The following is a 27,902-nucleotide window of genomic DNA, read 5'->3' as shown; positions in this document are numbered from 1 at the left end:
CCTCCACTGAAGGATCTGGCAGAGGATTAGATAATATGACCCTATGGGCCTCCTCTGTCACCGCCTGTACAATGACTAGCACCAGAATGTGGAGTACCAACCAATCCATGGCTCAGTTGCCCCCACTGGAGAAAGGAAGGCCTCTTCTCCTGGCCTCCTAGCAGACTCGCTCTGCCCCTCTCCCCGGGAGAGGAGAACCCCCATGAATGACCTCTCAGACCATTCCAATGGGAGCAGGGCACAAACATTGGCAAGGAAATTATTAGTGGAAACTGCAGTGTTTAATTCATTGGTGAAACACCTGCTTTCAATGCAGGCGGTCCTCATCTCCTGTTTTCAAAAATGGTCAGGGAATGGTTGGTGGGGGAGACTTCCTCTTCCCAAGAACCTGGAGAGCCGCTGCCAGTCAGAGTAGAAAATACCAAAGCGGATCAGCCCTTCATCCAGGATGTTGAGGACTAGAAACTTACTTTTTTTTTTTTGCTTAGGGCAAAGACCATAGCACAGCACATGCATTGCACACAGAGGGGCCCAGGATCAATCCCTGGCATCTCCAGGTAGTGTTGGGAGCGCCTGCTGCCCCAGAACCCCCAGATCCACTGCCAGCCAGTGTTGGCAATACTGAGTGAGATGGACCAATAGCAAGATTTGGCATAAGGCAGCACTTTGGGGTTGCATTACAATCCTATGCATGTGGGGGGGCAGTGTCCAGTGCTGGTACAGCATCCCTGGCACTCCTACAGCCAACAGCCTGCACAACTGGGACAACTGCACAACCAACAATGGGAAACACTGGCCTGCAAGTGCTCCAATTGGAGACCAGCCTTTACCAAAGGTGTCATGGGCTTTGAAGACGCAGCAAATCAGGACGAAAGGGAGAAACGTACTAAGAGGAAGGCACGCTTGGCAAACCCTCACCATGATCAACTTCTGCCTGGAAACCTATGTCCCCGCTGTGGAAGGACGTGTGGATCCAGAATTGGCCTCCACAGTTACTTACAGACTCACTGTTAAAACCGTATTTATGGAAGACAATCTTACTTGGCTGTGAGTGATAGTCAAAGAAAGAAGAAAGAAAAGCATGATTTGGCCCTATAGCTCAGTTGGTTAGCGCAGGGGTCAGCAACCTTTTTCAGCCGTGGGCCGGTCCACTGTCCCTCAGACCATGTGGTGGGCCGGACTTTTTTGGGGGGGGGGCGGAATGAACGAATTCCTATGCCCCACAAATAACCCAGAGATGCATTTTAAATAGAAGCACACATTCTACTCATGTAAAAACACGCTGATCCCCGGGCAGGTTGTGGGCCGGATTGAAAAGGCGATTGGGTTAGAGCATGGTGCCGATAATGCCAAGGTTGCAGGTGCAATCCCCTACGGGACAGCTTAACATTCCCGCATCTCAAAGGGGTTGGACTAGATGACCCTCAGTGTCCCTTCCGACTCTACGATTCTATGATGTGCAGGCTGCCTTTTACATACATGCTCAGCACCACCTCTCTACCCCCCCCCCGCCTCCTGCTTTATAGGTGGCAGGGTATCTGAATGTATCTGTGCCATTTCTGTTACAAACAGCTCTCTGAGCCAAAAGATATTTATATCATCCCTTATTGGGATAAAAGTACAGCTTGGATGCCTCCTCCGCCCCCGCTTTTGCGCTCGCTCTCTCTCTCTCCTCCCTCCCTCTCCCCCCACTGCAGTCTTCGCAATGATGAGCGACGCTGTTGGCCGCCCCCACACGCTGCAGCAGAGGGACTGTGCATTACAGGCTCTGAATGGCAAAGCAAAGGAGCGCCAGCGTGTGTGCGCACTCCAGGCTGGCTATATTTAGCCCTGGGTTGCTGTTTTTAGCTTCTTGATTCAGAACTCAAATTAGCAGCAAAGAGGTGAAGGGTGGGAGGGGCGAGGCCCAGGAAGGATCTTAAGAGACCTGAGCAGGGGTGCTGCTGGGGAGGTATGTGGGGTGGGGTGGGGGAAATGAGGAGGGGCGGCTTTGGGAAGCAGCGGGGTGGTGAGTGGCTTTGCAGGCATCGGCAACACCGCACCCCCTCCTCCAATCCTAACCATAACCCCTCTCCCCTTTCCCTCCCCAACCCCACAGAGTGGATGCTAGCAGGGCAGTGAGTCACTGTCACAATGCAATGTGATTCACTTAGATTTAGGCTAAGCTGTTAGCAAATCGGACTGCTTGTCTGCCACCCTTTTAGGCAGACTCTCCTCCGCCTTGCTGGGACTTCCCCCTTTTCTTCCCCCCTCCCCCGCCGCGCGCGCGCGCGCACACACACACCCGGAACTGGGGTTAGGGGCAAAGAAACGCAGGCCTGCCAGTGCCACGGGGGGCATAACTTTACCCAGCATTTGTGCTGAAGCCGAGTCCTGGTTATATATCAGCACCATCCCCCCCCCAAAAAAAGTGTTTGGGGCTTTGTAGCATAAGAACATAGGAAGTGGCCTTATATAAAGTCGGAGCTAGTGGTGGGTGGAGCCTATTAGGACTGATTGGGAGGAAGGCAAGGGAGCCCGTCAGTAGGTGGCGCTAGAGCCAATGAGAGGCAAAGGCTTTGTCCCTATCCTCCTCCCTGCTGATTTCCAAAAAGGGGAAATTGAGACCCAGGAGGAGGAAGCTGGCAGGCAGGACCATTCCTTGGGCTGGTTGCAAGTAAGAAGGCAAGCCAGGGTGGGAGTGGGCAGCTGTCTGGGTTGCTGGAGCATTTGCCACCAAGCGACAGACCCTTGGGTCTATCTAGCTCAGTATTCTCTACTTGTAGAATCATAGAACTGTAGGACTGGAAAGGGACCCCGCGGACCATCTAATCCAACCTCCTGCAATGCAGGAATCTCAGCCAAAGCACCCATGACAAATGGCCATCCAACCTCTGCTTAAAAACCGCCAATGAAGGAGAGTCCACCAGCTTCCAAGGGAATCCGTTCCTGCTGTCAAACATCTCTTACCGTCACAATGTTATTCCTAAGGTTTAGGCAGAATCTCCTTTCTTGCATTTTGGATCCGTTGCTTCGTGTCCTTCCCTCCGGAGCAGCGGAGAAGAAGCTTGATGAGCAGCAGCTCCCAAGAGTTTCAGGCCAAGTCTTTCTTTCCCAGTCCTACCTGGAGATAGGAGGGGTTGAACCCGAGACCTTTTGCATGCAGCGAGGGAGCTCTTCCTCGCCTGGCCCAGTTCGTATGTGCAGCCCAGGGTAGGGCTTCTGGGTCAAAGGCTTGGAGAGGCTTGAGCCACAGCACCCAAGTTTGGTCCCTGGCATCTCCCTGCAGGTCTCTGAAAGGTTCCTGCCTGACAGCCGCTGCCAGTCAGTGCAGTCAATACTGAGCCCACTGGAGAAAGTCAGGGGAAAAAGATGAAAGAAGTGGCAGGGTGATAGAAATGGGATGATGCCGTCCTGTGGAAAGTGAGTGAACAAATAATACCCATTCTTAAATGTCTAGGTTGAATTCCTCCTAAGTGTGATGTAAAAGGTAAAGGGACCCAGGACCATTAGGTCCAGTCGCAGGCGACTTTGAGGTTGTGGCGCTCATCTCGCTTTACTGGCCAAGGGAGCCGGCTTCCGAGTCATGACTAAGCCGCTTCTGGCTTGGCAGGAGCTGGGACCAAGCAACGGGAGTTCACCCCATCGAGGGGATTTGAACCTCTGACCTTCTGATTGGCGAGCCCTAGGCTCTGATGGGCAGGGTATAAATATATTATTATTATTATTATTATTATTATTATTATTATTATTATTATTATTTACCATGCAGCAAAGACCCCCCACTTCTCTGATGGGGTATGAATTGGTGGTAACTAGCCAGGAAAGAGATTTTGGAGTCATGGTGGACTGGACATACTGAAAGAGAACATTGACCCAGCATGCACGGATTTGATAGGAATAGGATAAAATATAAGGTACACCTGCCAGTATTGCAATGGCATTATAGAAATACAGTGGTACCTCGACTTACAAAGGCGATCCGTTCCGCGGCGCTCTTCGTAAGTCGAAGTCTTTGGTTGTCGAAGCGCCCGTTTTGCGCATGTGAGAAGCACGATTTTGCGCTTCTGCGCATGCGCCGACCGCACGCACAGCGAAAAGACTTCCAGGTTTGGCGACTTCGGAAGTCGAAGCCTTCGGAAGTCGAGTCATTCAGATGTTGAGGTACCACTGTATATGGTATGATCCTATTTAGGACAGATTGGGGGGGAATGAAAATAAAAATAAAAAGTATTTGTGGGGATCATTCTTGGAAATCTCAAGGTGCAAGTTAAATCTCAGGGCCATCAGCCACTGTGGTACACCTGCTAAGTCAGTGGCTCCGTCTGAGCACATAAGCATCTTAGCCGAGATCACTTGATAGGTGACTATTGCGCCTATAACTTGCACCTACAGCCCAGTTACAGGGGGGGAAATTATGCAGGTCACTATTGCAAGTATAACTTGCACATGCAGCTTAAGCAGATATATAGGTACAGAAATGACTTTTGCACCTTGTGAAAGATCACTTAAAATGTGGCAATGATCAGATAGGGAAACATTGGGGGAAAGGAATAAAGAGATGTCTGAATGCAGCCAGAATATGCACCGTTCAAAGCACCTCCCTCACCTCCCTGAATCCTCAGGACTGTCGTTTATCCCCCACAGAGCTACAATTCCCAGCACTCTTAACAAAGTACAGTTCTCATAATTATTTTGTGGGGGATGTGCTTTAAATGTGTGCAGGGAGGCTTAGATTCCTCATGGGTTAAGCACCCAGGAGGCTCAGTTGCTGCTACAGGAGTAGATGCCTTTCCATCGCAGACAGCCGCTACTTTCTCTCATCCAGGACACCCTTGCCTGCATCCACAGACTCTCTCTGCTCTCCCAAGTCCTTCCCACTCAAGCTCAGGGCTGCGTCAGGAGGGGGAATCCCAGCTGTAGAGCTGTGGAAAGGACCCATCTTGAGGAAACAGGATGCTGGCAGGAAAAATCCCACAGTGAAAAGCCGGGGACTCCCAGGGCCTATTTATAACACTGTGTGTCTAAAAGAACGTTGAAAGAACACAGTGGATTCATATCCTGTATTCTTTCCTCCTTTCCATTTTTTAAAAGCTTTCCCCTTTCCTTGTTTCCCCCTTCCTCTTTCTCTCCTTTCTCTCTCTTTCATTCCTGACTTTCCCCCTTTGAATCCAGGATTGTGGCAATGGGAGAAACAAGACCCTCTTGGGGTGTTAATGCTGTGAGCGCCTCCATCGTAGGCTCAGGTTGTATATATGTGTAAATAAAACCATATATTATAAAGACACCACAGTCTCCACTATCCATCATTCCAAACACGAACCCTGGGTAAGCATCTGCAACCCCTGGAATTTCGCGGCGCTTGGGGATTGGGGTGGCGTGCAACAATACTCATGGCAAACTCCTTCTCCAGGTGTGGGTCTCAAGCAGGCTTGGGAGAACACCAAAGTTTGCAGAAGGACAACCCCCTCTCCTCGAGGTGGGGAACCCCCTTCTAAGGGGACGACTCAAAAGCCCAGTGAGAGGACTGAGTCCTCTTATTGGCTACAGAATGCTGGTTGAGGGAGGGGATAGAGGATGGGAAATTGGGGGAAGGGATGGAATGGAGTAACCTGGAGGAGGCATGGCTGGCTGAAACCCCAAACAATAGCACTTCACATGGCCACATTTTGTTGCTGGTCCCCATTGTTGTACCTACTTAGACATTTGTCCACCTGACATTGCCCTATTGGTTTGGAAGCAAAATGAGGCCAACCCAAAACAAGGCAGCTGTTTACCTTCTAGGTACATACATTAGCAAATTAAAGGAAGAATGAAGAGTCCCCCCAAAGAAACAGCCTAGTAAAGCCTAAGCATGCTTCCTATTCATGATCCTCACAGGATATATTTTACTAGGCTTCTGCCCTAAAGCCACTTGTTATCATCCCACTTGTTGATACTTAGCCCTTAAGGCTCTTGTAGAGATCCAGGCTGCCATGGAGATGAGGTCCCCTCATACAGCAGGGGAGGGGAACCTTAGGCCCAGAGGTGGGGGTGCTGAATGTGACCCTCTAGGCCTCTCTGTCTGGCCATCAGGGTTTCCCCTGGGTCGCAGTCATTCCCCAGGTCACATGACTCACTGATCGGGCTCCATACACCCTTTGTGAGTTTTGGCCTAGCTGTAATGTGTACTTAAATTTGCTCTTGCCTGCCTAGATAGATGGAGGGTCAAATGGAGTGTGTGTGTGTGTGTGTGTGTGTGTTTGTGTAGAGAGAAGGTAGCCTACTGCACCGTGGTAGAATTCATGTTTGCTGCTAGCCATATTTTGCCTCTGGTGCCTCCCATTGCCATATGGCCACACAAAAGGAATTGGGCTGAAAAAGGTTTCCCAGCCCTGCCATACAGATTTCAAGGGATCCAACATTTTTCCACCCAGGGCTGCTAACCCGAGCCAACAGCTCCTGTTATGCAGCCAAAAAAATGTTAAGCGAGCTGAGTTTCTTAAGTTATCCGCAAGTCACCATAGCTCTCTAAGGAACCCTGCCCTCCAGACAGCTCTGCACTTGAGAAGTAATGCCCCTTGTCACTCCTGGGAAATGATCAACTGGTAAGTGATCACTACTGTGATCACTTATCCTGGGAAGGGAAGGAGCCAATGGGTCTTTGATCTTGCTGATACTTATGAAATTTCTTTCAGGTCATTTCAGCCTCTGATTAAACATGCACCCCTCCCTCCACCTCCACCCTTCCAGACACACTATACATTGAACATGTAAAAACCCAACAGAGTTTGAAAGAACTTTTCAGGAGTTGTTGTCTCAGGCTAACTGGATTGCATAAACAGGCTGTCTGCATTGCAGAAAGCTATCATTGCATAACAGTGAAAATCCTGTTTCCTGGAGCCATGACTGAGGTTGTTTCAGTTGTGCTTTCCTCTGTCTTCTTAAATGAAAAGCACTGAATTGAAGAAGATTTAAACAAAGCACACAAACACAGGGGCCCCTTCAAGACGCGGTCCCAATGGGTTTTCTTCCTGAAGCAGAGGATCCCATCTCAAGGAAGGACAGCTTGCAAGCACTATCCCTGAGCAGAACAGGTGAAAAAGCATCCAGGCTAGAAAGAGTTACTCTCCTCCCACCATATCAGCTTCTTTTCCTTATATGGAGTGAGAGATTATGCAAAAGAAAGGTACCTAATTTAGGTTACCTCTTGGGGTGGGGGAGGAAAAGAAAGAAAGAAAAAGAACCACCCCAAAATGGGAGACAGAAAGCTGTCACCTTTCAGTCCGTTGCTCAGGCAACCATGGAACAAAAAAGAAGAAGAAGAAGAAGAAGAAGAAGAAGAAGAAGAAGAAGAAGAAGAAGAAGAAGAAGAAGAAGAAGAAGAAGAAGAAGAAGAGGGGGGGGGAGGCACCACTCTCATTTCTTTCTCGAAGTCTATTTTTGGCCTTCATATAAGAAGGTGTTATTTAAGACCTGGCTTATTTATTTGTTGAGGAAGTTTTTTATAACAAAAAAGAAAAGGAAAAGAAACTCACCCACTAGTGATTGCTGTATGAGAGAGAAGCCAGAATTCCTGGAGAGAAATCCTGTATAAAGGTGTGCTTAGCACAAGGTTTCTTTACTAAAATGAAAATGGGAAAGAAAACCAAAACCAAACAGTGAGAATTATGCTAGGCAAAGAAGGAAAAAAAGAGGGGGAGCAAGAAAGGAAAAACAAAACAGTTTGAAATGATTCCCCCACAGATCAATGTTTGTATTACTATTATTATTGTCATTATAATTAGTAAAAGACCATATAAGGTACATTTTCTTAAAGACACTAAAACAAAACGTACACTCAGATAAATAAGCACACACACAGAGAGAGATGAAAGACAATCAGGCTGAGAGCCCAATCCAAACACACCTTTTTGAACTTGCTTTTCATGCAATTCAGGTCTAAGCCCACGATTTTGACCTCACTTTTTCTCCCTGGTTTTCTGTTTTAGATCAGCAGTGAAGAGATTGGAAAGGTACATTGGGGTTTTTTTTGTGCATGTGTGAAAAGGGAAAGGTGGAAGAAAGAATGAACAAATAAATGAATGAGTGGGTGGGTGGGTGGGGAAAGAATACATGGCAAATGGTTTTGAGAAAGGAAACCCAGAAAGAAACACGAAGGGAAGGGAAAAATATGGAAGTGAAGTTTCGAAAGCCAGAATAAAATGAAAGCTTGTGAAAGAGTTGAGACAGCAAGTCCTTTTCGTGAGAAGGGAAGAAAGAAAAGCGAGACTCCAGCGCCAGAGTGAATATCTAAGTCTGAGCTGGAGGGAAGGGAGGAACAGAGGAGAGAAGGCGTTGGGCTCAGACGCTGCCGAGGTGTGATTCCAACAGAAACGTCTCTGCTTCATCTCCTAATTCGGTGCAGCGTTTCTTTGGCTGCCTCCTCCACCCCCCCTTCCTCACCGCGTCATTCAGGAGCCAGTGACGTAGGGTTCCCCCAAGCCCAAGAAAGGGAGGGGGGAGGGCTCTGCAGCCGTGTCCCTCCATTGATCTGAACAAATCTTCCCGCCCCACTTTCCTTAGCATGCCAGTGCCCACACTCCCGACAGCCTATAAAAGATGGGAGGCAGGCAGTGGTTCTCAAACAGATCCACAGGCAGACACCGGAGAGACACAGAGAGAGAGAGCGAAGAGGAGGAGAGGAGACGGAGGAGCGCTAGCCGCAAGGATCTTCGGCAGCCGAGATGTATCGGTCCACGAAGGGAGCCTCCAAGGCGCGGCGGGACCAGATAAATGCGGAGATCAGGAACCTGAAGGACCTGTTGCCCATCGCGGAAGGGGATAAGCTCCGGCTATCGTACCTCCACATCATGTCCTTGGCGTGCATCTACACGCGGAAATCCATATTCTTCTCCAAAGGTAACTAACTGCCTGACAGATTCAGAAAGATCTCGAGGTTTGAGGGGAATCCAGGAAGTGCAAGGATGCGGGGTGGGTGGGAGGACACCTGAAGTTGGCTCTTGTCTCCAGCGTCGGTCCTTCGTCCCCCTTCGGGATGGTTGGACTCAACAGGTCTCTCTCCGTGGTGCTGAAGCACCAATGTCTCTTATTAAGAGAGCTACGGGGAGCTGCTGTCCGTGGTCCTGATATAGCCAGGGCGAGCTTTGCGGAGGCAGGGCAGCAACAGTTGCTGTCCCCGGTGCTGAAATCCTAGCCGCCGCAGCAGCAGCAGCCTTACTCACTGAACTAAAAATCTGATGCAAAGAGCTAAATGGGTTGTCGCTGTTGTTTAAATAAAAAATATGTGTGTGCTTACCGAAATGACCGATTTTCCCTTCTCTTCTTCCTCAACAGGAGCAACTCTAGAAGGCTTGGAGAGCTTGCTTTCTTCCCAGGACTTGGAAGATTTTATGCAGACGCTTCCAGGCTTCCTTCTGGCATTCACTGGAGAAGGCAAACTCATCTATGTGTCGGAGAACGTTGCTGAACATCTGGGGCACTCTATGGTATGTATCTGACCGGCTTGTGGGTGGAAAGGGAAATGCCTTTAAATGGGGAGACTGAATAATCCTCGGAATGGGTACTTAGTTAAGCAACAATCTTTTAGTTACATAAATTCCTTTTAATTCCTTCAGGCCTTGGTAGCCCTTAAATTAATCTTATGCCCCTTATAGTATAGACAGATAATTTCTAGCCTTTATAATTCTTCCCTGATGTGATGGTATCACTTATTTATCTGACCATGAATATCTGTTGGACACTGGGAACTTTGTGGTGCTAGCAGCATTCTATAATGCTTAATATGAAACCTGATACCTGAACCTCGTCTGATTCACTATCCTGCAGGTGGATTTGGTTGCCCAAGGAGACAGCATCTACGACATCATTGATCCAGCAGATCACTTTGTGATGAGGAACCAGCTGGCATTGACTTCTCCAATAGATACAAGTAGGTGTCCCTTTGTGAAAGTGTGCTCAGTGACATGTGAGGAGGAGGAGGAACTGTAGCTGTGCAATGACTCTAAAGTAGAGAGATGGCAGATTAAAAGTTGGCCTGCAAGTCCTAGAATAGATGGTGCCCAGCAGGACTTAATTCAAGCAAGAAACCTTTTCATAAGCTTCACTTAGCCCTAGAGCACATGAAAGAATAGCAGAAGTTAGAGTGCCTTTGAGCATATAGTAGCTGAGCAAGCACCTGTACTTTGGGTCTTAGAGGAGGGATAGGGAACCTGTAAGCCCCACCCCCCAAATGCTGCTGGACTCAAACTCCCATAAGCCTCAAGAAGCATGGCCAATGGTGAGAATGATGAGAGCTGTAGTTCATCAAGAACTGGAGGGCTACAGGTTGCCCATCCCTGGCTCAGGGCTTGATCCAGAAATGTTCAAACCCCATTGCTTCCCCCCCCCCAAAAAAAGTTCAAAATTGAAGCCTAGAAATGCAATGCCATGTAGAAATGACAATAACTCGCCTAGACCTCAGAGCCAATGAGAGTAGAACTGTCTCATGTTTTATGCTTGAGATTGGCTTAACAGTGTGACTATGCCAACTGGGTGATATTTCTGTGGCTCCTCTAACTAATCAATGCTCTTTTCTTTACTTTTTACAAAAACTCCAGGCCGACTCTTCCGGTGCCATTTCAACACTTCCAAGACAATCCGGCGGCAAAGTTCTGGGAACAAGCTGGTCCTTATCCGAGGGAGGTTCCACCAGCCCCCACCTGGCTCTTACTGGTCCACTAATCCTGTCTTCACTGCTTTCTGCACTCCTCTGGACCCCAAGCCCAGAATCAGCCAGAATTCCTTCTTCTTGACTTCTTTTGAGAGTCGCCACACAAAAGACTTGGCCATTGTGGACATCTCTGAAAGGTAAGCATGTGTTCTGGGAATAGGGAATCTTGGGACCTTGGAGGGGATTGGAAAAGTTTGAGGAAGGGCCTTGAATTGACTAGTGAGAGCCACAATGTTGACAATGGGAGTTCCCTGTCTAGCAAGGGGTGGTGGTGAACTGTTTTAGTTGACCAATATAAACCATTACAATCCAAAGTACTCATCTCTCTTCCCAACTTTGCTGTTTTCTAGTGTGATCTTCCATTTGGGCTTTGAGAAAAGTGAGCTGTTTTGCAAGTCATGGTACAGCCTGATCCATCCAGAAGATCTGAGCCATGCGTCAACCCAGCATTACAGGCTGTGTAAGTATCTTGTCCCTTCTATTGTCCAAGTTTCCCACCGCATTTGCTGATTTGCAGAGCTGTTTCCTTGGGTGGGACTATTGATCTAATCTTTTCCGATGTGCTCCTTTCCTCAGTGGGTGACACAAGTGAAACTCAAGCGGAAATGGTCGTCCGGCTCCAAACCAAAGATGGCATGGATTGGATATGGACCTATTCACTGCTCCACATGGAGAATGCTGATGTTCCTATCACGTCTCACAACTATATAATCAGGTAAATACTGAGAGACTTGTCTCCAGCTGTAGGTGGGTGGCTCTGAGATCTACCTTGCTTCTTAATCAGTTTAGTAGTGAGTAGAAATGTTGAGATTTCCCTTCCACCACTTCTTGCCTTCTGTAGGCCACAAGCAGGAGTGTTCATGTGCCATCTAAGGGGCAACTTTTGGTCCTCAAGGAAACACAGGCGGGGAGAGGGATGTGCCTAGGATTGTTAAAAGATTTTACTAAGCCCAGCAAGTTGGGAATAAGGAAGGCCACAACAGTGCAAGGTGTTTTCGGCACTGCCACTGCTTCTCTGATGGATGGTGCCTCATGGTCAATCTGTTTGTGTCCCTTAATGGCACCCAATGAATTTGCCTTTATATATATATTTTAAAGGCCAACTATTTAAATGACTGGCCCTACATTACTCACCACCATTAATTTTAAGAGGTAGGCTCTGAGTATGGCGAGCATTGGGTAGAAGCCATGGAAGTTGCTTCTGGGCGAATAGTAACAAAAATAAGCCGCAGGAGTAGAATAAATAAAATGTGCTCAGGATCAAGCAGCAAAACAGGATCGGAAGGAATTGGTGGCTGGGAATAAGGCCTTTGTTTTTAAAAGGTTATTGTCATTTGTACGTTAGGAATTCATTGGGTTTCAGAAGCAAAAAAGAAAGAAAGAAAAGAGAGACAGGAATGAATGTGTCAAGTTCAGTTATTTGCAGTTCTCTCTGCTTTGTTGAAGCTGGGTCTCACGTCCTCTTCCTTTGCTTTTCACAGTGATTCTGAAGCCTGGTCTCTCAAGCAGCAGCTCTCAGCAGAAGAAACCCAGGTGGCCTATGTCCTCGGAAGCGCACCAGCTTTCCTGGAAGGCCTCCTCTCTCCTGGGCAACTTTCCAGCCCTGACCAAGTCTTCACACCTGTAGCTGGCACCCCGACCAGCACCATTGTTGCACCATCGTTTGACTTTGGCACCACTGGTGGAGCAGAATGCCCCTCTGCGTTCACAGAGACCAGCGCTTCCAGTCTGCCCCAGGAGGTGGCGGAGCCTAGAGATATCTCCTCCGTGGAGGAGCCCACCCCAGGTTCCAGCCTCAGCCTACTCGACAAAGGCCCAGCATTCAGCTACGTGGTCTTCCCGACAGACTATGAACAGACCTTAAGACAAGACAACCTTTGCGGCTCCTCCTCCAAAGACTTTGTCTGCACCCCTCCATATACCCCACACCAGGGCTGTGCCTTTCTCTTTGGAGCCCAGGAGACTTACGCTCCAAGCGCGATCCCTACTGCCTCGCCTCCTGTGACCACTACCCCGCCCGCTGCCGCCGCTGCCCCTCCTGCCACTACTGTTCCTACCACCACCACCTCTGAGCTGTTCTACACCCAGGACCAATGCAGTGCTCTCTATGAGAAGCTACCACCTACCCCGGACAGCCCTGGTAATGGGGACTGTACCGTCATGACCTTGCCTGAGATCAGAGGTCCCCTCTATATCGATGTGCCCATGGTGCCCGAGGGGATCCTGACTCCGGAGGCCTCGCCCATCAAACAGACATTCTTCAGATATTCTGAAAAAGAGAAGGGCGAGATTGAACTGCTGGCAAAGCAGATCAGCAGCCTGGCTGAGGCTTTCAGCTCTGTTGCTCCCAGAGAGCTTGTCAAGAGCAGCCATGTCACCCTCGGCGATTCTGCACTGGGCGCCGTCCCCGAACTGTGCCTGGACTTCCAGCCTTCCAAGAACTGGAGGAGCATTGACTTCTCCTTGTTGGCCTGCCCAGAGGAAGACCTCTTAGAAGAGGATGCTCTCGAGACCCTTCTCCAAGACCTGTCCACCTCTCTGTTTGAGAAAGGTGGGGCGGGTGTGAGGTGCCCTCACCACCAGTTCTGCGGTGGGAATGTCAGTAGTCCAATCAGCTTGGACACCGAAGATAGTAACCAAGGGGCCTTGGCTGCCTCTCCCAGCATGGACCTACCTCCAGAAGAGCGATGCTTTTTGGAAGAACTGGCCTCCTATGAAACAGCCTTTGAGACACGTGCCTCAAACTCTCCCTGTGATGGGTTAGATGAGTTGTATCAACTCCAGAGCCACATGCAAGAAGGCTTCCATGAAGGTAAGACTGGGGATCAGGCTCTGGGAGGGGGGCAACTGTGCAGATTAGAGAAAGGCTGCAGTTCACTGGCAGATCACCTTCTTTGCATGCAAAAGGGGTTTCTTCTGGTAGAGTTTGGAAAGACTCCTGTCTGAAACCTGGAGACCTGTTGTTATTCAGTTTCCAGGGTATCCCAAAGTTGGGTCTCTAGCTGTTTTTGGACTACAACTCCCACCATCCCTAGCAAGCAGCACCAGTGGTCAGGGATGATGGAGATTGTAGTTCAAAAATAGCTGGAGATCGAAGTTTGGGGAAACCTGGTTTAGATGATAGGCCAACGGTCAAAGGCCTCTTCCTGTAGTCCTAAGATTGTAGCAAAAGTCAAATAAAGTAAAGCCACAACTGAGCAATAATTGCCAGGTAGGGAGTCAGCACTGTCAATACTCTGGTTCTTCTGTGACCACGTTACACCATTTTATTTTGGTGCAATATCCCATCCCCTGAGAATATTTCAAAAACGGGTTTATAGCCCCTGGGCTTTCCAAATATGTTTCTGAAAGTATGCCAGGATAGTCTCGGGGGAGGTCTTCCTGTCCACTAACCAACCACATCTTTCCTTTGTTCCCTTCTCCCACAGATGGAAGCGAAAGTGACCCTTCGTTTTGAAATAAGTCTGTGACTTACTTCTCCGAGTATGGCATATTGTCATATCCCAAGGACCTTCTTCTGACGAAACCCTGTAATGACGAAGCAAGAGGATGTATTAAACCCAGCATCCCAGGATGGGGTTTTCGGAAGAAAGACTTTGTTGTTTTTGTTGTTTTTTTACAAAAAAAATTAACAAAAGCAAATATACATATATACATATATATATTGATTCTGAGACATCGAAGCTAAGATAACCGATATCAGAGCTAAGGGAAGGACCATTGTAAGTGGACTTACATACGTTACCGTATTCACTCGTAGTGAGTAATCTTGTATGTAATTTACTAAGAAATCTAAGGCGGGGCCTAGCGCCAGGCTGCTCCCAATCGCCATTCAACGCAGAGTTGGAACGAAGCACTTGTGGAGCCAGTTTGTGCGTGATATGGGGATTCCTCCTCTTCTAATCTGCCCCCACCCCAGAGAACAGAACGTGTAGGTGGTACTTGAACCTACTATAGTAAGGGCCAATGGCTGGTGATGTGATATTTTACTTCCTTTTTTTTTGTTTGTTTCTTTGTTCTTTGCTCCTGCTGTCTTACCAATTGCATTTCTGTTCACAGAGGAGTCTTAAAATTCAAATTCAACTAGCCCAGTTCTAAAGGGGCTATTGTTCTTGCTGCTGCTCTGACTGTTGATATTATTAGGTTTCTAAGTTTCTCGCAACTGCCCAGGGAGACCTAGCCATTTCTAGTTCCACCTCTACCAGTTAAGCACCCATCTCATCCATTTCCGGGGTTGGGCTGAGTGTCGGACCTGACAGAGATTTCCTGCATTGCACCTATTGCAAAGATCGAGTAGCATTTGATAATAATAATTATTATTATTATTATAATTATAACGAAAACAACTCTGATGCCCTCCAGATGTTTTGGAATACAACTCCCATCATCCCTGAGTATACCAGCTGGAGATGATGGGAGCCTTGCCAAGAAGGAAATATGGCTGTTCTCCTGAATTATTATCTGAGTACCACAATCTGTTATTTGCTCTCAGCTAGAGCAATGGGGCAAATTAAAAATTTGCAGCCTGGTAGTACAGGCTTGTTGATCCAGAGGTGATCTTGTGGATGGCAGCAGATGTTTGTAGCTGAATTCATTTTAAATCATTTTATTGGAAATCTGGGTCTCAAGGTCTCTGACCTCTCTAAATGTTTCTTTCTGGCTTTCAGCAAAATCCTCTTTCTTTCTTTCTTTCTTTCTTTCTTTCTTTCTTTCTTTCTTTCTTTCTTTCGTTGTTGTTGTTGTTCCAGTTTAAAAACAACAACCCCCCATAAAACATGATCCCATCTGTTCTTGTCAGACCAACGCATTTCCTGCCACAGCAGGATCTGCCATAATATACATGATCACAGTGTGAGCTATTTGAAATAATTTTTTTTAAAAGAATCCCAAACTTTCCTTTTACCACCCTCAAGTGAGGAGGGGCTGTAGCTCCGTGGTAGAGCATCTGCTTTGCATACAGGAAGCCCCAGGTTCAATTCCTGGTATCTCCAGGTAGGGATTGGAAAGAATCCCTGCCCCAAAACCCCGGGAGATCTGCTGCCAGTCAGTGTAGACAATACTGAGCTAGATGGACTTGGTATAAGGCAGTGGGTGTATTGTGGTAGAGGAGACATAGTGGTCTAGAAGACAATGGTACAGAACACAAATGTTTATAGCTATAAATACGGATCACTATCTAGATGTTCTTTCCTTTAAAAAGCCAATGGTTTTGTAAGGGAGGTTGCTCATTTCTCCACGATCCAGTCCCAGACTTGGTTCTGAACAAGAATGGGTTGGCCAGGCCATGGAGATCTGTGCTTCTTTCTCCTCTTCCTCATGCTTCTTTCTTCTTCAAATTAAAAAATGCGCCACCTCCCCATCGTTTGATAGGAGGTGGTGTTGTCACTCCACGTAGAATTATCTACGACCAAGTATCAGGATTGAATCCTCTGAACCTTTTTATGAATTCGCACATTGTTGAAATGTGGGATGTTGTAAAAACCCAAAACCAATAATGTACATTTGTACCATATATCTATATCTATATCTATATACATAATTATATATGGTTGGGTTTGCTTTTTCATTTTAAAAGACAAACACAGATATGTCTATATGTGTACATTGGTGGAACTCTGTCCTGTACATAGATTCTTTTGTGTTTTGTTAATTCCTGGCCCTATGTTGGGTCTTGATGTGATGAGCACTTTGGAATAAAAGTGAAATATAAAACCAAGGAGGAGAAAAAAAAGATTCAAGTATTATTCTTTTTTAAAATGGCTGATTTGAGAAAGTCCTGGAGATTGGAGGAGGAGCTGTACATCAGTGGTACAGCATGATCTTTAACCGCAGGAGGGCTGAGATTCAATCCCCAAGAAATGATGTAGCATGGGCGAAATCACAGGGGCAGTTGCCCTGGGTGCAAAATTCATAGGGGTACAAAATTTCAAAAGGAAAAAAAGAGAAAGCAAAAATAATCAATAAAAAAGAGTGTACCCTCCCCACCACACAGAAAATCCCCCCATGTTTGCGTGGGCAGACTAAGGAGAGGATTTGGGTGACGGTGGGTTGCTAGGGTGCCCTCTGCACGGGCTTTAGAAAGATACCTGCTCCTGACAAATCCCCCATCCTGCTCTCCACCATGATTGATGCTCACAGGGCGCCACGGCTGCCACTCGGGTAGGTCGCCGAGCTATTGCCCCGTGTTACAGCCTATCAGTGGGCAGTGCTGACGATACTTGACTTGCCCCGTGCACTGGCAACCCACGTTATGCCACTGTCCCCAATGGCATCTCCAGGTAGGCTAAGGGGGAGCCTTTGCTCCGAAATCCTAGAGAGTTGCTGCCAGTCTGTGGGAACAACCCTGAGCTAGATGGACTGACCCAAGGATCTGCCTTGGGTGCCTGCCTACATTTGACAACATTTGCTTTATTTACAAGTATACAACTAAAGGGAAGACACGGTGGAGGGTCATGAGAATTATATGTGCCGGGTGGGGGAAAGTTTTTCTCCCTTTCCCATAATTCCAGAACTCGGGGGCACCTTGTGAAAATGATTGGCAGAAAGTTCAGGGCAGACAAAAGGAAGTCTTTTCTTCACACCACATAGTTTGCTGATGGAACTCACTGCCACAAGATGGGCCTCTAGCTGAAGACGGCTTATAAAAGGTTTTAAGTAAATTCATGGAGACACAGGCTATCGGTGGCTACTGGTCATGACGGCTGCAAGCTATCCTCCGGATCAGAGGCGGTTACTGTGCATCAGCAGCAGTAGCTAATGCTGCTGCTCTCACACAGTATTTGTGGGCCTCCGTGGGCATTTGGCTAGCTGTTGCATTGAAGCAGAATGCTGGGCTAGGCAGACCAGTCATCTAATTGAGCAGGGCCACTCTTGTATCCTCAGGATGTAAAGTCCAGTACGTTCTTGAGAAACATACTGGAAATCACCTACAGTTCCTCTGCAGGAGGAATGGTTTACAGTGTGTGGAACATGCCTTTAGCTGAACACCTGACCAGACATAAGACATGCAGTCTGGAGTCAAGCCCAGTCGTACAGTTTTGATGCAAACTGGTCTCCATTTCTTATTACATAAATAGGGAGAGTCGTACAGGTGCTCCTCCGATGATTCACTCCTCGTTGTGGTTGGGCTGCATCTTAAAAACTTGGCTATATGTCACTGCAGCTCTGTAATTTCTTTTTTATACTGGAGATGTTCCATGTATGGTGGTTATGTCTTATCTTATACAAGTGTTTATGATAAATCAATAACAAATTTAAAATAAAAAGAACAACCTGAGCTGAAAGCTGCCCCCCTTCTTCCGCTCCTGCCCTCCTCCTTTGCATAATAAGGCCTCTTAGTGCCCTCTGCTGGCTTAGAGAAGGACTTTGCAAGGAGTCACAGCCTCCCAGCCATCGCCTCTTGGCGGGAACTTAAACGGAAACTTCAAGAAGAACGGAATAACTTCCTTTTCTCTCACCGCAGCTGTGGCTGTGGCATGCAGAGAGCGCCATTACCAAGGAATCATGGCGAATGGTGAGATACATTGCTTTGCCTTCCAGAGGTGACTGAAAAGTAAGTGTGCAAATAACCTCCTTTCAGCTTGTTTTAAATTGTGCAACTTGTTTCATAATTGCATAAGTTCCGTTCTCCTGCAGTAGCCAAACCTGGAGCTAAGCCTGGCTACCTCCAACTGAAACAACTGCAGACTCTTTCCATGCTTAACCCTGCTCCATTTCCTTCTCCTTCCTCTGTTCCTTCCTCTGCGCCAGACTTTCTGATTGTAAGATCCTCAGGGCAGAGGCCACCTGCCTCCTTGTACTCTGCACTGGCTGCACTGGTGGCATGCCCAGAGGGGACCAGGATGGCGTGGGTGGTTCTGGGAACCAAGCCCTATAAAGATTGGTTAAAAGAGCAGGGCATGTCTAGCCTGAGGGAGAACAAGTGAATAAGCCGAGAAGAGCCTGACTGCTCTCGCAGTGGCCAACGCCAACCAGACACCCTAGCGGGGAAACCTGAAAGCAAGACCTCAGCAGCACAACAGCAATTCTCTGCCCCTGTGAGTCCTCAAAGAATCCTGGGAACTGTAGTTCACCCCTCACTTCCCAGCGCCCTTAGCAAACTATGGTTCCCAGGATTCTTGGAGCAGGGTAGGTTTAAATGCATAGTGTGTTCACAGTCATAGAGTGCCCCCCACTCCAGGAACTGTGGAAATGGTAAGTAGCAACCAAGAGCTCAGCAGCGGAAAGGCCAGGGCAGGGGTCAGTGCAATGAGGGGCTCAGATGCAAACACTCCTATGAGCATACTAATAATATTACATTGTGATGTAAAAGACTCACCAAGGGGTGAGGAGTGGGGAAGGAGTTGAACAGGAGTTCCGGCCTGTTCTCCGTAAGAAAGTAGGCTTGCAGTATCCAGGGCCGGCCCACCCATGAGGCAAGGTGAGGTGATTGCCTCAGGTGGCAGGATTCACCAGGGCAGCAGATCCTGATGTACCCACCCCTTTGTTCCTGATGTAGAACTTCCTTCACCCCTTCTTCCTTGGCAGGGAGGGTGTGTGTGCCATTTTGGTGTCCACCTCAGGTGCCAAAATGTATTGAGCTGGCCCTGGTAGGATCAGCTGTAAAAGCCCGCAGAGATCACACATTCAGTTAGCCACAGATGCCAATGAGAAACCCAGAAACAAGGTGTGGAGGCAACAGCGCTCTGTCCATCGTCTGTCTCCACAGGCTTTTAAGGGAAGAGTGCTGCTGGACATGGAAGTTCCATTTAGATTTGCTACGGGAAATTTCTAGTAACGTTAGACTGCTGTAGTGCACTCCATGGAGGGCTGCCCAGAACCTTCAGCTATTTTGGAACACGGCCACCAGAGGACATCCGCGTGGACTTGTATGACGCCAATTCCAATCATCAACGACCAAAGACCATGCTTTGGCATGCAAATCATTCTGATTCAACTTGTGAATTGCGATGTCAACATTTAAATTTCTTAAAAGTTTCAATTTTGGGCCAATCCAGATTTTACTTTGTGTGCCTTTTTTACTTTGCCATTTTTTAAATTAGCTTTTTATTAAAGCTTTTCTCGTGTCGCAAAACAAACAAATAAACAAGGAAAAGGACATATGGTATCTTCATTTTTGATTCATAGTCTTCTTTTTCAGTTTGCCACCCATTCCGTCAAGTAAAGTGCTGATTCTCTGAGCTTTGAGAAACAGCATTGAAGATCTGAAATAAAAGTAAAATATTGCCTGGAACAGATAACAACAACAACAACAACAACAACAACAACAACAACAACAACAACAATAATTTATTTATACCCCCACCCCATCTGGCTGGGTTTCCCCAGCCACTCTGGGCGGCTTCCAACAGAAATATTAAAATACACTAATTTCTTAAAGATTAAAAGCTTCCCTAAACAGGGCTGCCTTCAGATGTCCTCTAAAAGTCTGGTACGTAGTTTTTTTTCTTTTTGACATCTGGTGGGAGGGTGTTCCACAGGGCGGGTGCCACTACCGAGAAGGCCCTCTGCCTGGTTGCCTGTAACTTGGCTTCTCGCAGCAAGGGAACCGCCAGAAGGCCCTCGGCGCTGGACCTGTCCGGGCAGAACGATGGGGGTGGAGACGCTCCTTCAGGTATACTGGACCGAGGCCGTTTAGGGCTTTAAAGGTCAGTACCAACACTTTGAATTGTGCTCGGAAACGTACTGGGAGTCAATGCAGGTCTTTCAGGACCGGTGTTATGTGGTCTCGGCAGCATAGCTGCCAAGTTTTCCCTTTTCTCGCGAGGAAGCCTATTCAGCATAAGGGAAAATCCCTTAAAAAAGGGATAACTTGGCAGCTATGCTCGGCGGCCGCTCCCAGTCACCAGTCTAGCTGCCGCATTCTGGATTAATTGTAGTTTCCAGGTCACCTTCAAAGGTAGCCCCACGTAGAGCGCATTGCAGTAGTCCAAGCGAGAGATAACCAGAGCATGCACCACTCTGGCGAGAAAGTCTACAGGCAGGTAGGGTCTCAGCCTGCGTACCAGATGGAGCTGATAAGATGCAATAAAAGCGAGCCTGTGTAAAAACAGCGCCCCTCAATATTCAGCGCTGCGCCCTAGATAGGCAGCTGCCGGGTTGGCCTAATGCTAGCGCCGGCCCTGCTGGTGACAACTGGAAGGCCCATTTCCCCCAGAGATCCACTTTGCTCCGTCGGCCGCCGCATCCCCCCATTTCTCCCCCTTGGTCTCTCCCTGCCGGTTGGCTCCGCTGGCCATTCTCAGGGTGTTGGAGGACAGACAAACGGAGAGAGGGGTGGGGAGAGGCGGCCTCTTTCCCAGGCGCGCTCCTGTACGCAGACTCCAAGGCCGGCTCCTCCCTGACCCTCCAAGGGCGACGACGGCAGAGAGGCTCGTCTGTGTCGCCGGCATCTCCAGCCTCATGGAGGCGAGACTGGGCAGCACCAGTAGCGGCGGCAGCGGCGGCAAGGACCGCCGCCCTCGGGGGCTGGAGCTCCGCAGAGGCAGGTGAGTCTCGGCGCCCCTTGCAGCGCCCAGCCCGCAGCGGCCCCGAGCGCCGCGAAGAGGTTGGGGGGCGGGGTGCAGCGCGCGGCTGGGGGGGAACGGGAAGAAGGATGCCCGAGCATGCTCCCATGATCCGAAGCGAAGTGACTCTGGATTACATAGGAATATGACCCGTCCGAGCTCAAGGTAGGGCCTCTGGAAGAGGAGGAGGGTTGCTTAAGAAGAGGATTTCGAGGGCCTGGGGAGGGGGGAGGCCAAAACATGTGCAGGGACTCGAGCCCAGCCTCTTTTTTTAAAACAAAAATGTCTTTCTCGAGAGATCAGTCAGAGACAGGGTGTCGGGGACATTTTCAACATCAGGGTGCAGTTTTAGGGCAAATAAGTACACAGGACATTATCGTGGTCTGTGTAGCTCTGTACTGTTTACACTGACTGGCAGCAGCTCTCCAAGGTTTCAGGTGGTGGACATACCTAGCCCAGCCTGGAGATGCCTGGGGATTGAACCTGGGGCAGTCTGCATGCAAGGCAGATGTTCTACCACTGAGTGACTAGCAAGGGGCAGCTGTGCCCCTGAACTTGCGCAGAGCACCTTCCCATCGCTGCCTGTATCTTTCCTACACACCTAGGATGGGAGAGGGAAGATTGCCATGCGTTGAACCCGTTTTTCAAAACTGACCCTTCCAAACGTTCTCCCTGGGCCACCAGAGGTTATTCGGTGGAATCCCAGGCACCGGAAACCACAGGAGGGGAGAGCGCTCTTGTGCACGAATCCTGGCTGACCCCTGTGAGAACAGGATGCTGGACTAGATGGGCCAACAGGCTCTTCTCGTGTTATAATGGTCTTTTGAGCCCTGAACTATGAGCCAGTTCATAAGAAGAGCCTGGCTACTGCTGGGTCACACCTCCATCTAGTCCAGCACCCTGTTTTCCACAGTGGCCAGTCAGATCCCTCCAGGAAGCCTGCAAGCAGGACTTCTTTTGCTCAGCATGGCCAGCAATGGCCATTCAGAGGCATACTGCCCAGTGTTGGTAGAACATAGCCATTGTGGCTCGTGCCCATTGATATCGCTGTCCTCCAAGAATTTGGGGAATACTGTACTCTTAAAGCTACCCAAGGCATAGGAGGGCAGCATTCTCATCTAAGCAACCACAACCCAAGGGCCAAGGCATGCCTGCGGTTGTCACTCACAAGATAATAGGGAATTCAAACCTCATCTCAGCCAAAAACTATAGGGAGATACCTGACCTAGATCAAGCCTGGCTGACTCTTTGCATCTCCCCCTTGGTTAGATAGAACTAGGATCTTTCCTTTCAAGAACTTATTTCCTGCAATAAATGTAGCTTTCTTATTTTCCCCAATTCAGAGTCCTGGTATGATTATGTGCAAGGGAAAGAGTGTTACCGTACTTCAGCTGGGCTCCTGTATTCTGTTCGACTTCCTGGTGCTTTAACTTCCCAATGCCAACAGATGCTAAACCTGAAAAGGGGAATAACTTGTAGAAAACAAAAACAAAAAGGCAGACAAAAATGGCTTCATTTTATTGCATATGCTGTAACCAAAAAAAAAAAAGCACAAATTTAGACCTCCCGTGGCCCGTGGGCAATTATTGACAGATACATTTATTTGGTGCTTGATATACGGTGGAATTAACTTTTTTCTTTCTTGCTGGACATATTTTTGAAACTGTTCCAGAGGGAGGGGGGAATATTATTTGTTTCCTTTGTTCCTTGCCTTGTATTATCTGTGAAAGATAAAGGAACAGTTAATTAAAAAGAAAACTGCAGAGGGGGTGGAATTTGAGAGGAGGAGGGTAACCAGAGGCTATTGTCAACAAAAGCATTTGCAAGGGTGAAAACCTCCCATGGCCTTTGACCAGGCCTTTGCAAATTCCTGATTGGGAAATCCCAAATGTTGTTCGAAGTGTATTATGTGGTGACTAACAGACCTTACCTGAGCAGTCGGCTGAAGTCTTTGGAGGTTCTGATAGCAATGTGAGTACGGCTCTGCGTGTGTCTGTGTGTAAAAACAATAATTCCCTTGATACCTTTTCCCAGGGTGAATTCCAGTCTGGGCACCTGGATTTAAGAGGTTATGCTTATTCTGTTTACTTCCTTGTTTTTCTTGTTGCAAAATAACCAGGAATTTACGTTAACTCTTTGCCGCCTACCTATTTGAGGCCAGATTATTCTGTTTTGTACTGGATTGCTTGTTGGTGCTTTTTTTTAAAGCAAGTTAAAATGTATACATAGGTTTTTGGCCAAAATGACCCCTAAAGTGCTGTAGAAATATGTCTGTAATGTATCTATTTAAGTTGTTTTAAAATCAGGAGAAAACCAGCTAAAACTAGCATGCAAATAATTACAATCACAAGTGTCCGGCACTAGATATAATAATAACCCAGCTTTCCCTAACCTGGGTGCCTTCCAGATGTTTTGGACTACAACTCCCATCAGCCCCAGCCACCACACTTTTGCTGGCTGGGTCTGGTGGGTGTTGTAGTCCATTAGGTCTGGAAAACACCACCTAGGCAAATGCTGTAATAACCTATTCCCTTCCATTTTACTCACTTCTTCCACACTAGTGGTTAAATTCTATGCCCCGCAAGCCCAGGCACTGAGGAGGGGCAGGGTCTAACTCTGCACATTCTCAGAGACACTCTCGCCTTTGTCATTGCTACACATTGTGCAGGGCTTATCCTGGAATTCAGAACAGACCTGGGGCCTTGGAACATAAGACAAGCCCCAAAGCAAAGGCCTATGCAATTTTCCAGGATGCCTGTTTGGGCTTGAACTAGGACCGATTCAGTGCTGTGGGTCAGTTGTCTTTCCTCCTTTGTCGATCTTTGAATACTTTGTGTCTGGCTGCACAGGTCCATCCCTGCAGAGTGTGAAGCAGTAACGAAGAGGAGAGTGCCTCTGAGCATGTGCAAGAGTAAGACCCTGCCTCTCCCTTCTGTTTTGTGACTTGAGGACACTCTTGGGCCTCCATTTGAGTTGCTGAAGGCGTGGGCAGGATAACGGTTGTAGGCCTTCATCTGACTCAGCCTTAGAGCCATAGCTCAGTGGGTTAGAGAGTAGTGCTGATAACGCTAAGGTTGCAGGTTCAATCCTTAATGTGGGTACGGCTGCATATTCCTGCATTGCAGGGGGCTGGTCTAGGACACCTTCCAACTCGACAGTTACATGATCAAGACAGAGTACAGGAAGTAGCAACAGAAAAGAGTGCCTCTGAGGGCATGCAGAGTGCCTTTCTCTCATTAGTGGGGGATCTCAGGCCCAAGGGCCAAATGTGACCCTCCAGCCTCCCCCATTGGGTCTTTCGAACTCCCCCCCCCAGACCATGCCCCTCATTGGCCTCCGCTGTGTTTGCTTGTCTGCAAAATGTCCTTGAACTCTGACAATGCCTCTCCTTTGCCTGGATGGAGGACAGAGGGGGGTGTGCGCAAAAGGGTAAAATTCGCATTTGTTGCTTTGCACATTCTTGCCTCTGGCCCTGCCAACTGCTGGCATGTCGCCACTGGGCTGGAAAAGACTCCCTAACACTGCAGCAGTGAGCAGTTGCATCTGATTCACACATGTCACGAGAGCTGGGAAGCAGGCATCTCAGCAGTTCCCGGGGACCACTGGTCTGGGGGTCTTTCTCTTACGGGGTGAGGCAGGGTCCTGTCGACCCTTGGGGTGCTTTTTGTGCTTTTTTTTGCATAGATCTGCTGTGTTCTTGCCTTTCATTGCTTTTTCAAATCCCCTCTTTGAAAGCTGGAGTTCTCAGAACCTCCCTAACGCTTGAGATGGGCATAATCCGAATTTATTAGCTTTTTCGCCCTTTGTGGATGGAGGCAGAGTTTTGCCTTCTGTTACTACTTTTTTTTTTCATTTCCCTTTCAGGTGCAGCTGTGCTTTGACAGGGGCCAGACTCCTGCCACTGTTCCAGCCTCCCGCTTAGGGGGGTAACTGGTTCCCGATGGCTTCTCAGGTGACCCCCAAGGACTCGTAAGTATCAAAGCCCCGTGAGATCTGACTTGGGGGAAATATACTTCGAAAAGAGCCGGGATCATAAGCATCTTAACCCTCAGAACCATTTGCTGAGACTGAATGTGAGAATAATACCTGGGGTGCCTTTGAGCAAGTGCACATTGCTTCCTGAACGTTTTGGGTAGGGATTTTGTAACATAAACAAGATTCCCGAACGTGACACCCCCTCATAGACGAGTTACTATTTTTCATGTTAGAGGGTGGTTTATTTATTTCTTGTTGAGTTAAACAGAATCCCTTCTCAAGCAGAGGTTGCCCCTGAGCCTGTGGGGTGTAGTCGAGTGTGATGGGCCGGAGTGGGGAGAGCTCTGGGTTCAAAATCCGTGAAGCTTTCCTTTGGCCCATCATGGCTTATGGGGGGGATAAAATGGGATGGTCTCATGAGCTTCTTAGGGGATTTGTAGGGTACAAAGGTGGTTAAAAAAAACACCTGAGTGTCTGACTAGGACCTGAGAAACCAGGGTTCAAATCCCCACTTGGCCACGAAGCTCACTGGGTGACTCTGGGTCAGTCACTTCCTCTCAGCCTAACCTACCTCACAGGGTTGTTGTGGGGAGGAGAACAATGTACATGACCTTGGACTCCTTGGAGAAAAAAGGTGGGATATAAATGCAATAAATAATAATAAATTTGCCCACGTTTGCAGAACTGCAATGAACCTTAGAATCATAGAATTTAGGTTTGATGAGGCCCTAAGCCTCTGAAAGTAATGGGGCCCTTTATATGTCCAGCTGTCCTTTGTCAACAACAAATTGTCACTGTTTTTTGTGTTGACTATGTATGCTATATGGTAATTTATGGACCTAATAGATATCTAAAGCCATTTGCACATATCAAAATATGTTTTTTATCTTATATTTTGGAAATGTACATCCAGGGTTTTTTCCCCCTTTAAATTTTTGTGGGGCCCCCCAAGAGAGTGGGGCCCTAAGCTATAGCTTGTTTAGTTTATATGTAAATCTGGCACTGGTTGGAAGGTCCACCCAAGGGTCATCTAGTCCAACCCCCCACAATGCAGGAATCACAGCTAAAGAATCCCCGACAGGTGGCCATCGAACCTCTGCTTAAAAACCATCAATGAAGGAGAGGCCACCACTTTCCGCTGTCAAGCAGCTCTTACCATCAGAAATTTCTTCCTAATGTTTAATTGGAATCCCCTCATTGTCATTGTATCAGCTCTCAGTCTCCTCTTCCCCAAGCTAAACCTACCCAACTCCCTCAACCGTTCCTAACTGAGACTGTGTTTCCAGACACCACTTGCAAGGTTTTCATTCCCCCACCCCTTTGGTCCCGTTCCACCCTTCCCCACCCATGCCACTGGGCAGATTGTGGTGGAATGCATCTCAGATTCATTGTATTCGTTCAGGATTGGGGGGACCTGCAGCCCTCCTAATATCTCTGGGCTTTAAATCCCATCCTTCCTGACTCTGGCCCAGGGCCGTCTTAAGCACCTTTGGTGCCCTGGCACCGTGGTGCGACGGATCGCCGCCCCCCGCCGCCCCGTTTTCCAGCGCGGCGGGCGGGCTCAGCACGCAGCGCGATCGCCGAGGGCGCTGCTGCACGGCGGGCGGGCGAGCTTGCTGCGCGGCGGAGCAGCCGGCGGGTGGACAGGTGCGACTGCGTGGTGCCCCCCCCAGCGGGCCGGCGCCGTGGCGCCCTGCGCCACCCAGCCTGACCGTAGAGCTGGCCCTGCTCTGGCCAGTGCTGGCAGGTGCAAACAGTACTGAAAAGTGGGATTGTGTCTCACTGCCCCGATACCATCATGAATGCACAATAAAAGCGACATCTAGAGGGACCCTTCATTGCAATCAGTGGGCATGACTGACTTAGGTCCATTCATTTCAATGGCTATACTTTGAGTACTGTATAACGAAATTGTGTTTTTAATATTTTGTTGAGAGCCACCCAGTCAGATGGGTGGCATATGAATAATAAAACAATAAAAATAATTATGAGTTAGTTAGTTTGGATGCAGCCCGTTATTTCTGCTCTGCACCTAACACGTTTTTCGTTAACTCCAAATTGGACCAGTTATATAAGCCTCACCTCCCCAGTTATATTTAGTTACAAAATGCAGCTGCCTAGGTTTGCCCTCTTGGGTTTTCCTTTTCTTCTCTGCATACTCAGGTATGTGTTTGAGGAGGGAATGGAATGTTTCACACCTGGATTAGTCAAGTTGCAGGAGTTGAGTTACGGGATACTCAGCAGCCAGAAACATCATAGCCAGACACCGGAGAGACCTGTCAGGAGTAAGCATGGACCAATGGTACCAAATGGTATGGGAAACAGCCTTATTAGAAAAACTAACCAATATACTGAAACTGACGTGGGGGACAAATGGAAGAAGATGCCTCCACCCCGGTATGGCTCCCCTTTATCACATACACAGCCCAACAATACAACGACAAGAATCCACCAAAAGCCTACGAATCAATATGGCTAACCTGATTCAAACACACACACACACACACCACTCACACATGACAGCAAAGTTCACCACAGCCAATCACAAACAACCATACCCTAGGCCAGGCATGGCCCACCTTGACCCTCCAGATGTTTTGGGACTACAGCTCCCATCATCCCTAGCTAACAGGACCAGTGGTCAGGGATGAAGGGAATTGTAGTCCCAAAATATCTGGAGGGCCGAGTTTGGCCATGCCTGCCCTAGGCCAACCCCAACCTCTCTCACCACCAAAGGAACACAAGTGAATAGT

At 48.3% G+C, this 27,902-nt stretch overlaps 2 protein-coding genes and 1 long non-coding RNA gene across 8 annotated transcripts in view; 2 read left to right on the top strand and 1 right to left on the bottom strand.

Moving 5' to 3' along the window:
• The first annotated feature begins 8,684 nt into the window (after positions 1 to 8,684).
• NPAS4 (neuronal PAS domain protein 4) lies at positions 8,685 to 14,126 on the top strand. 2 transcript variants are annotated; one of them, XM_088659756.1, is made up of 9 exons: positions 8,685 to 8,859; positions 9,295 to 9,446; positions 9,787 to 9,889; positions 10,557 to 10,806; positions 11,020 to 11,129; positions 11,246 to 11,384; positions 12,151 to 13,027; positions 13,100 to 13,481; positions 14,098 to 14,126. In XM_088659756.1, exons 1-9 carry the CDS (start codon positions 8,685 to 8,687, stop codon positions 14,124 to 14,126), a joined length of 2,217 nt encoding a protein of 738 aa, XP_088515882.1. The 2 variants fall into 2 exon arrangements, with proteins under 2 accessions (XP_088515882.1, XP_060125827.1); XM_060269844.1 differs by having other exon boundaries at positions 12,151 to 13,481.
• A 4,074-nt stretch (positions 14,127 to 18,200) lies between these two features.
• SLC29A2 (solute carrier family 29 member 2) overlaps positions 18,201 to 27,902 on the top strand; it is a 30,937-nt gene continuing 21,235 nt past the window's right edge. The window contains exons 1-3 of one of the 5 annotated variants that reach the window (XM_035099045.3): positions 23,070 to 23,145; positions 24,024 to 24,085; positions 25,039 to 25,143. In XM_035099045.3, the coding sequence (XP_034954936.2) occupies positions 25,115 to 25,143 (29 nt within the window). In that variant the 5' untranslated portion in view covers positions 23,070 to 23,145; positions 24,024 to 24,085; positions 25,039 to 25,114. Of the gene's footprint in view, positions 18,222 to 20,753; positions 21,157 to 21,211; positions 21,340 to 23,043; positions 23,146 to 24,023; positions 24,086 to 25,038; positions 25,144 to 27,902 lie in introns of those variants that run through there. The other 4 variants (XM_035099048.3, XM_035099047.3, XM_088659978.1 and 1 more) reach the window with 4 other exon arrangements.
• Positions 22,674 to 23,240, bottom strand: LOC148683139 (uncharacterized). Its single transcript, XR_015947540.1, has 2 exons — positions 23,105 to 23,240; positions 22,674 to 22,895 (listed from the first exon to the last, which is right to left on the bottom strand). It is a non-coding gene; the product is annotated as an uncharacterized LOC148683139 (long non-coding RNA).

This window comes from Zootoca vivipara, chromosome 16 (assembly GCF_965207765.1).
Source record: "Zootoca vivipara chromosome 16, rZooViv2.hap1.1, whole genome shotgun sequence".
Taxonomy (NCBI): domain Eukaryota; kingdom Metazoa; phylum Chordata; class Lepidosauria; order Squamata; family Lacertidae; genus Zootoca; species Zootoca vivipara.
This window is presented reverse-complemented; position numbering and strand designations above follow the sequence as displayed.

Coding starts and splice junctions, on each gene's coding strand:
- NPAS4 (XM_060269844.1), top strand. CDS start 8,685: ATGTATCGGTCCACGAAGGGAGCCTCCAAGGCGCGGCGGGACCAGATA. Junction 11,385..12,150: donor TCTCACAACTATATAATCAG/GTAAATACTGAG, acceptor TGCTTTTCACAG/TGATTCTGAAGCCTGGTCTC. Junction 13,482..14,097: donor GCAAGAAGGCTTCCATGAAG/GTAAGACTGGGG, acceptor CTTCTCCCACAG/ATGGAAGCGAAAGTGACCCT.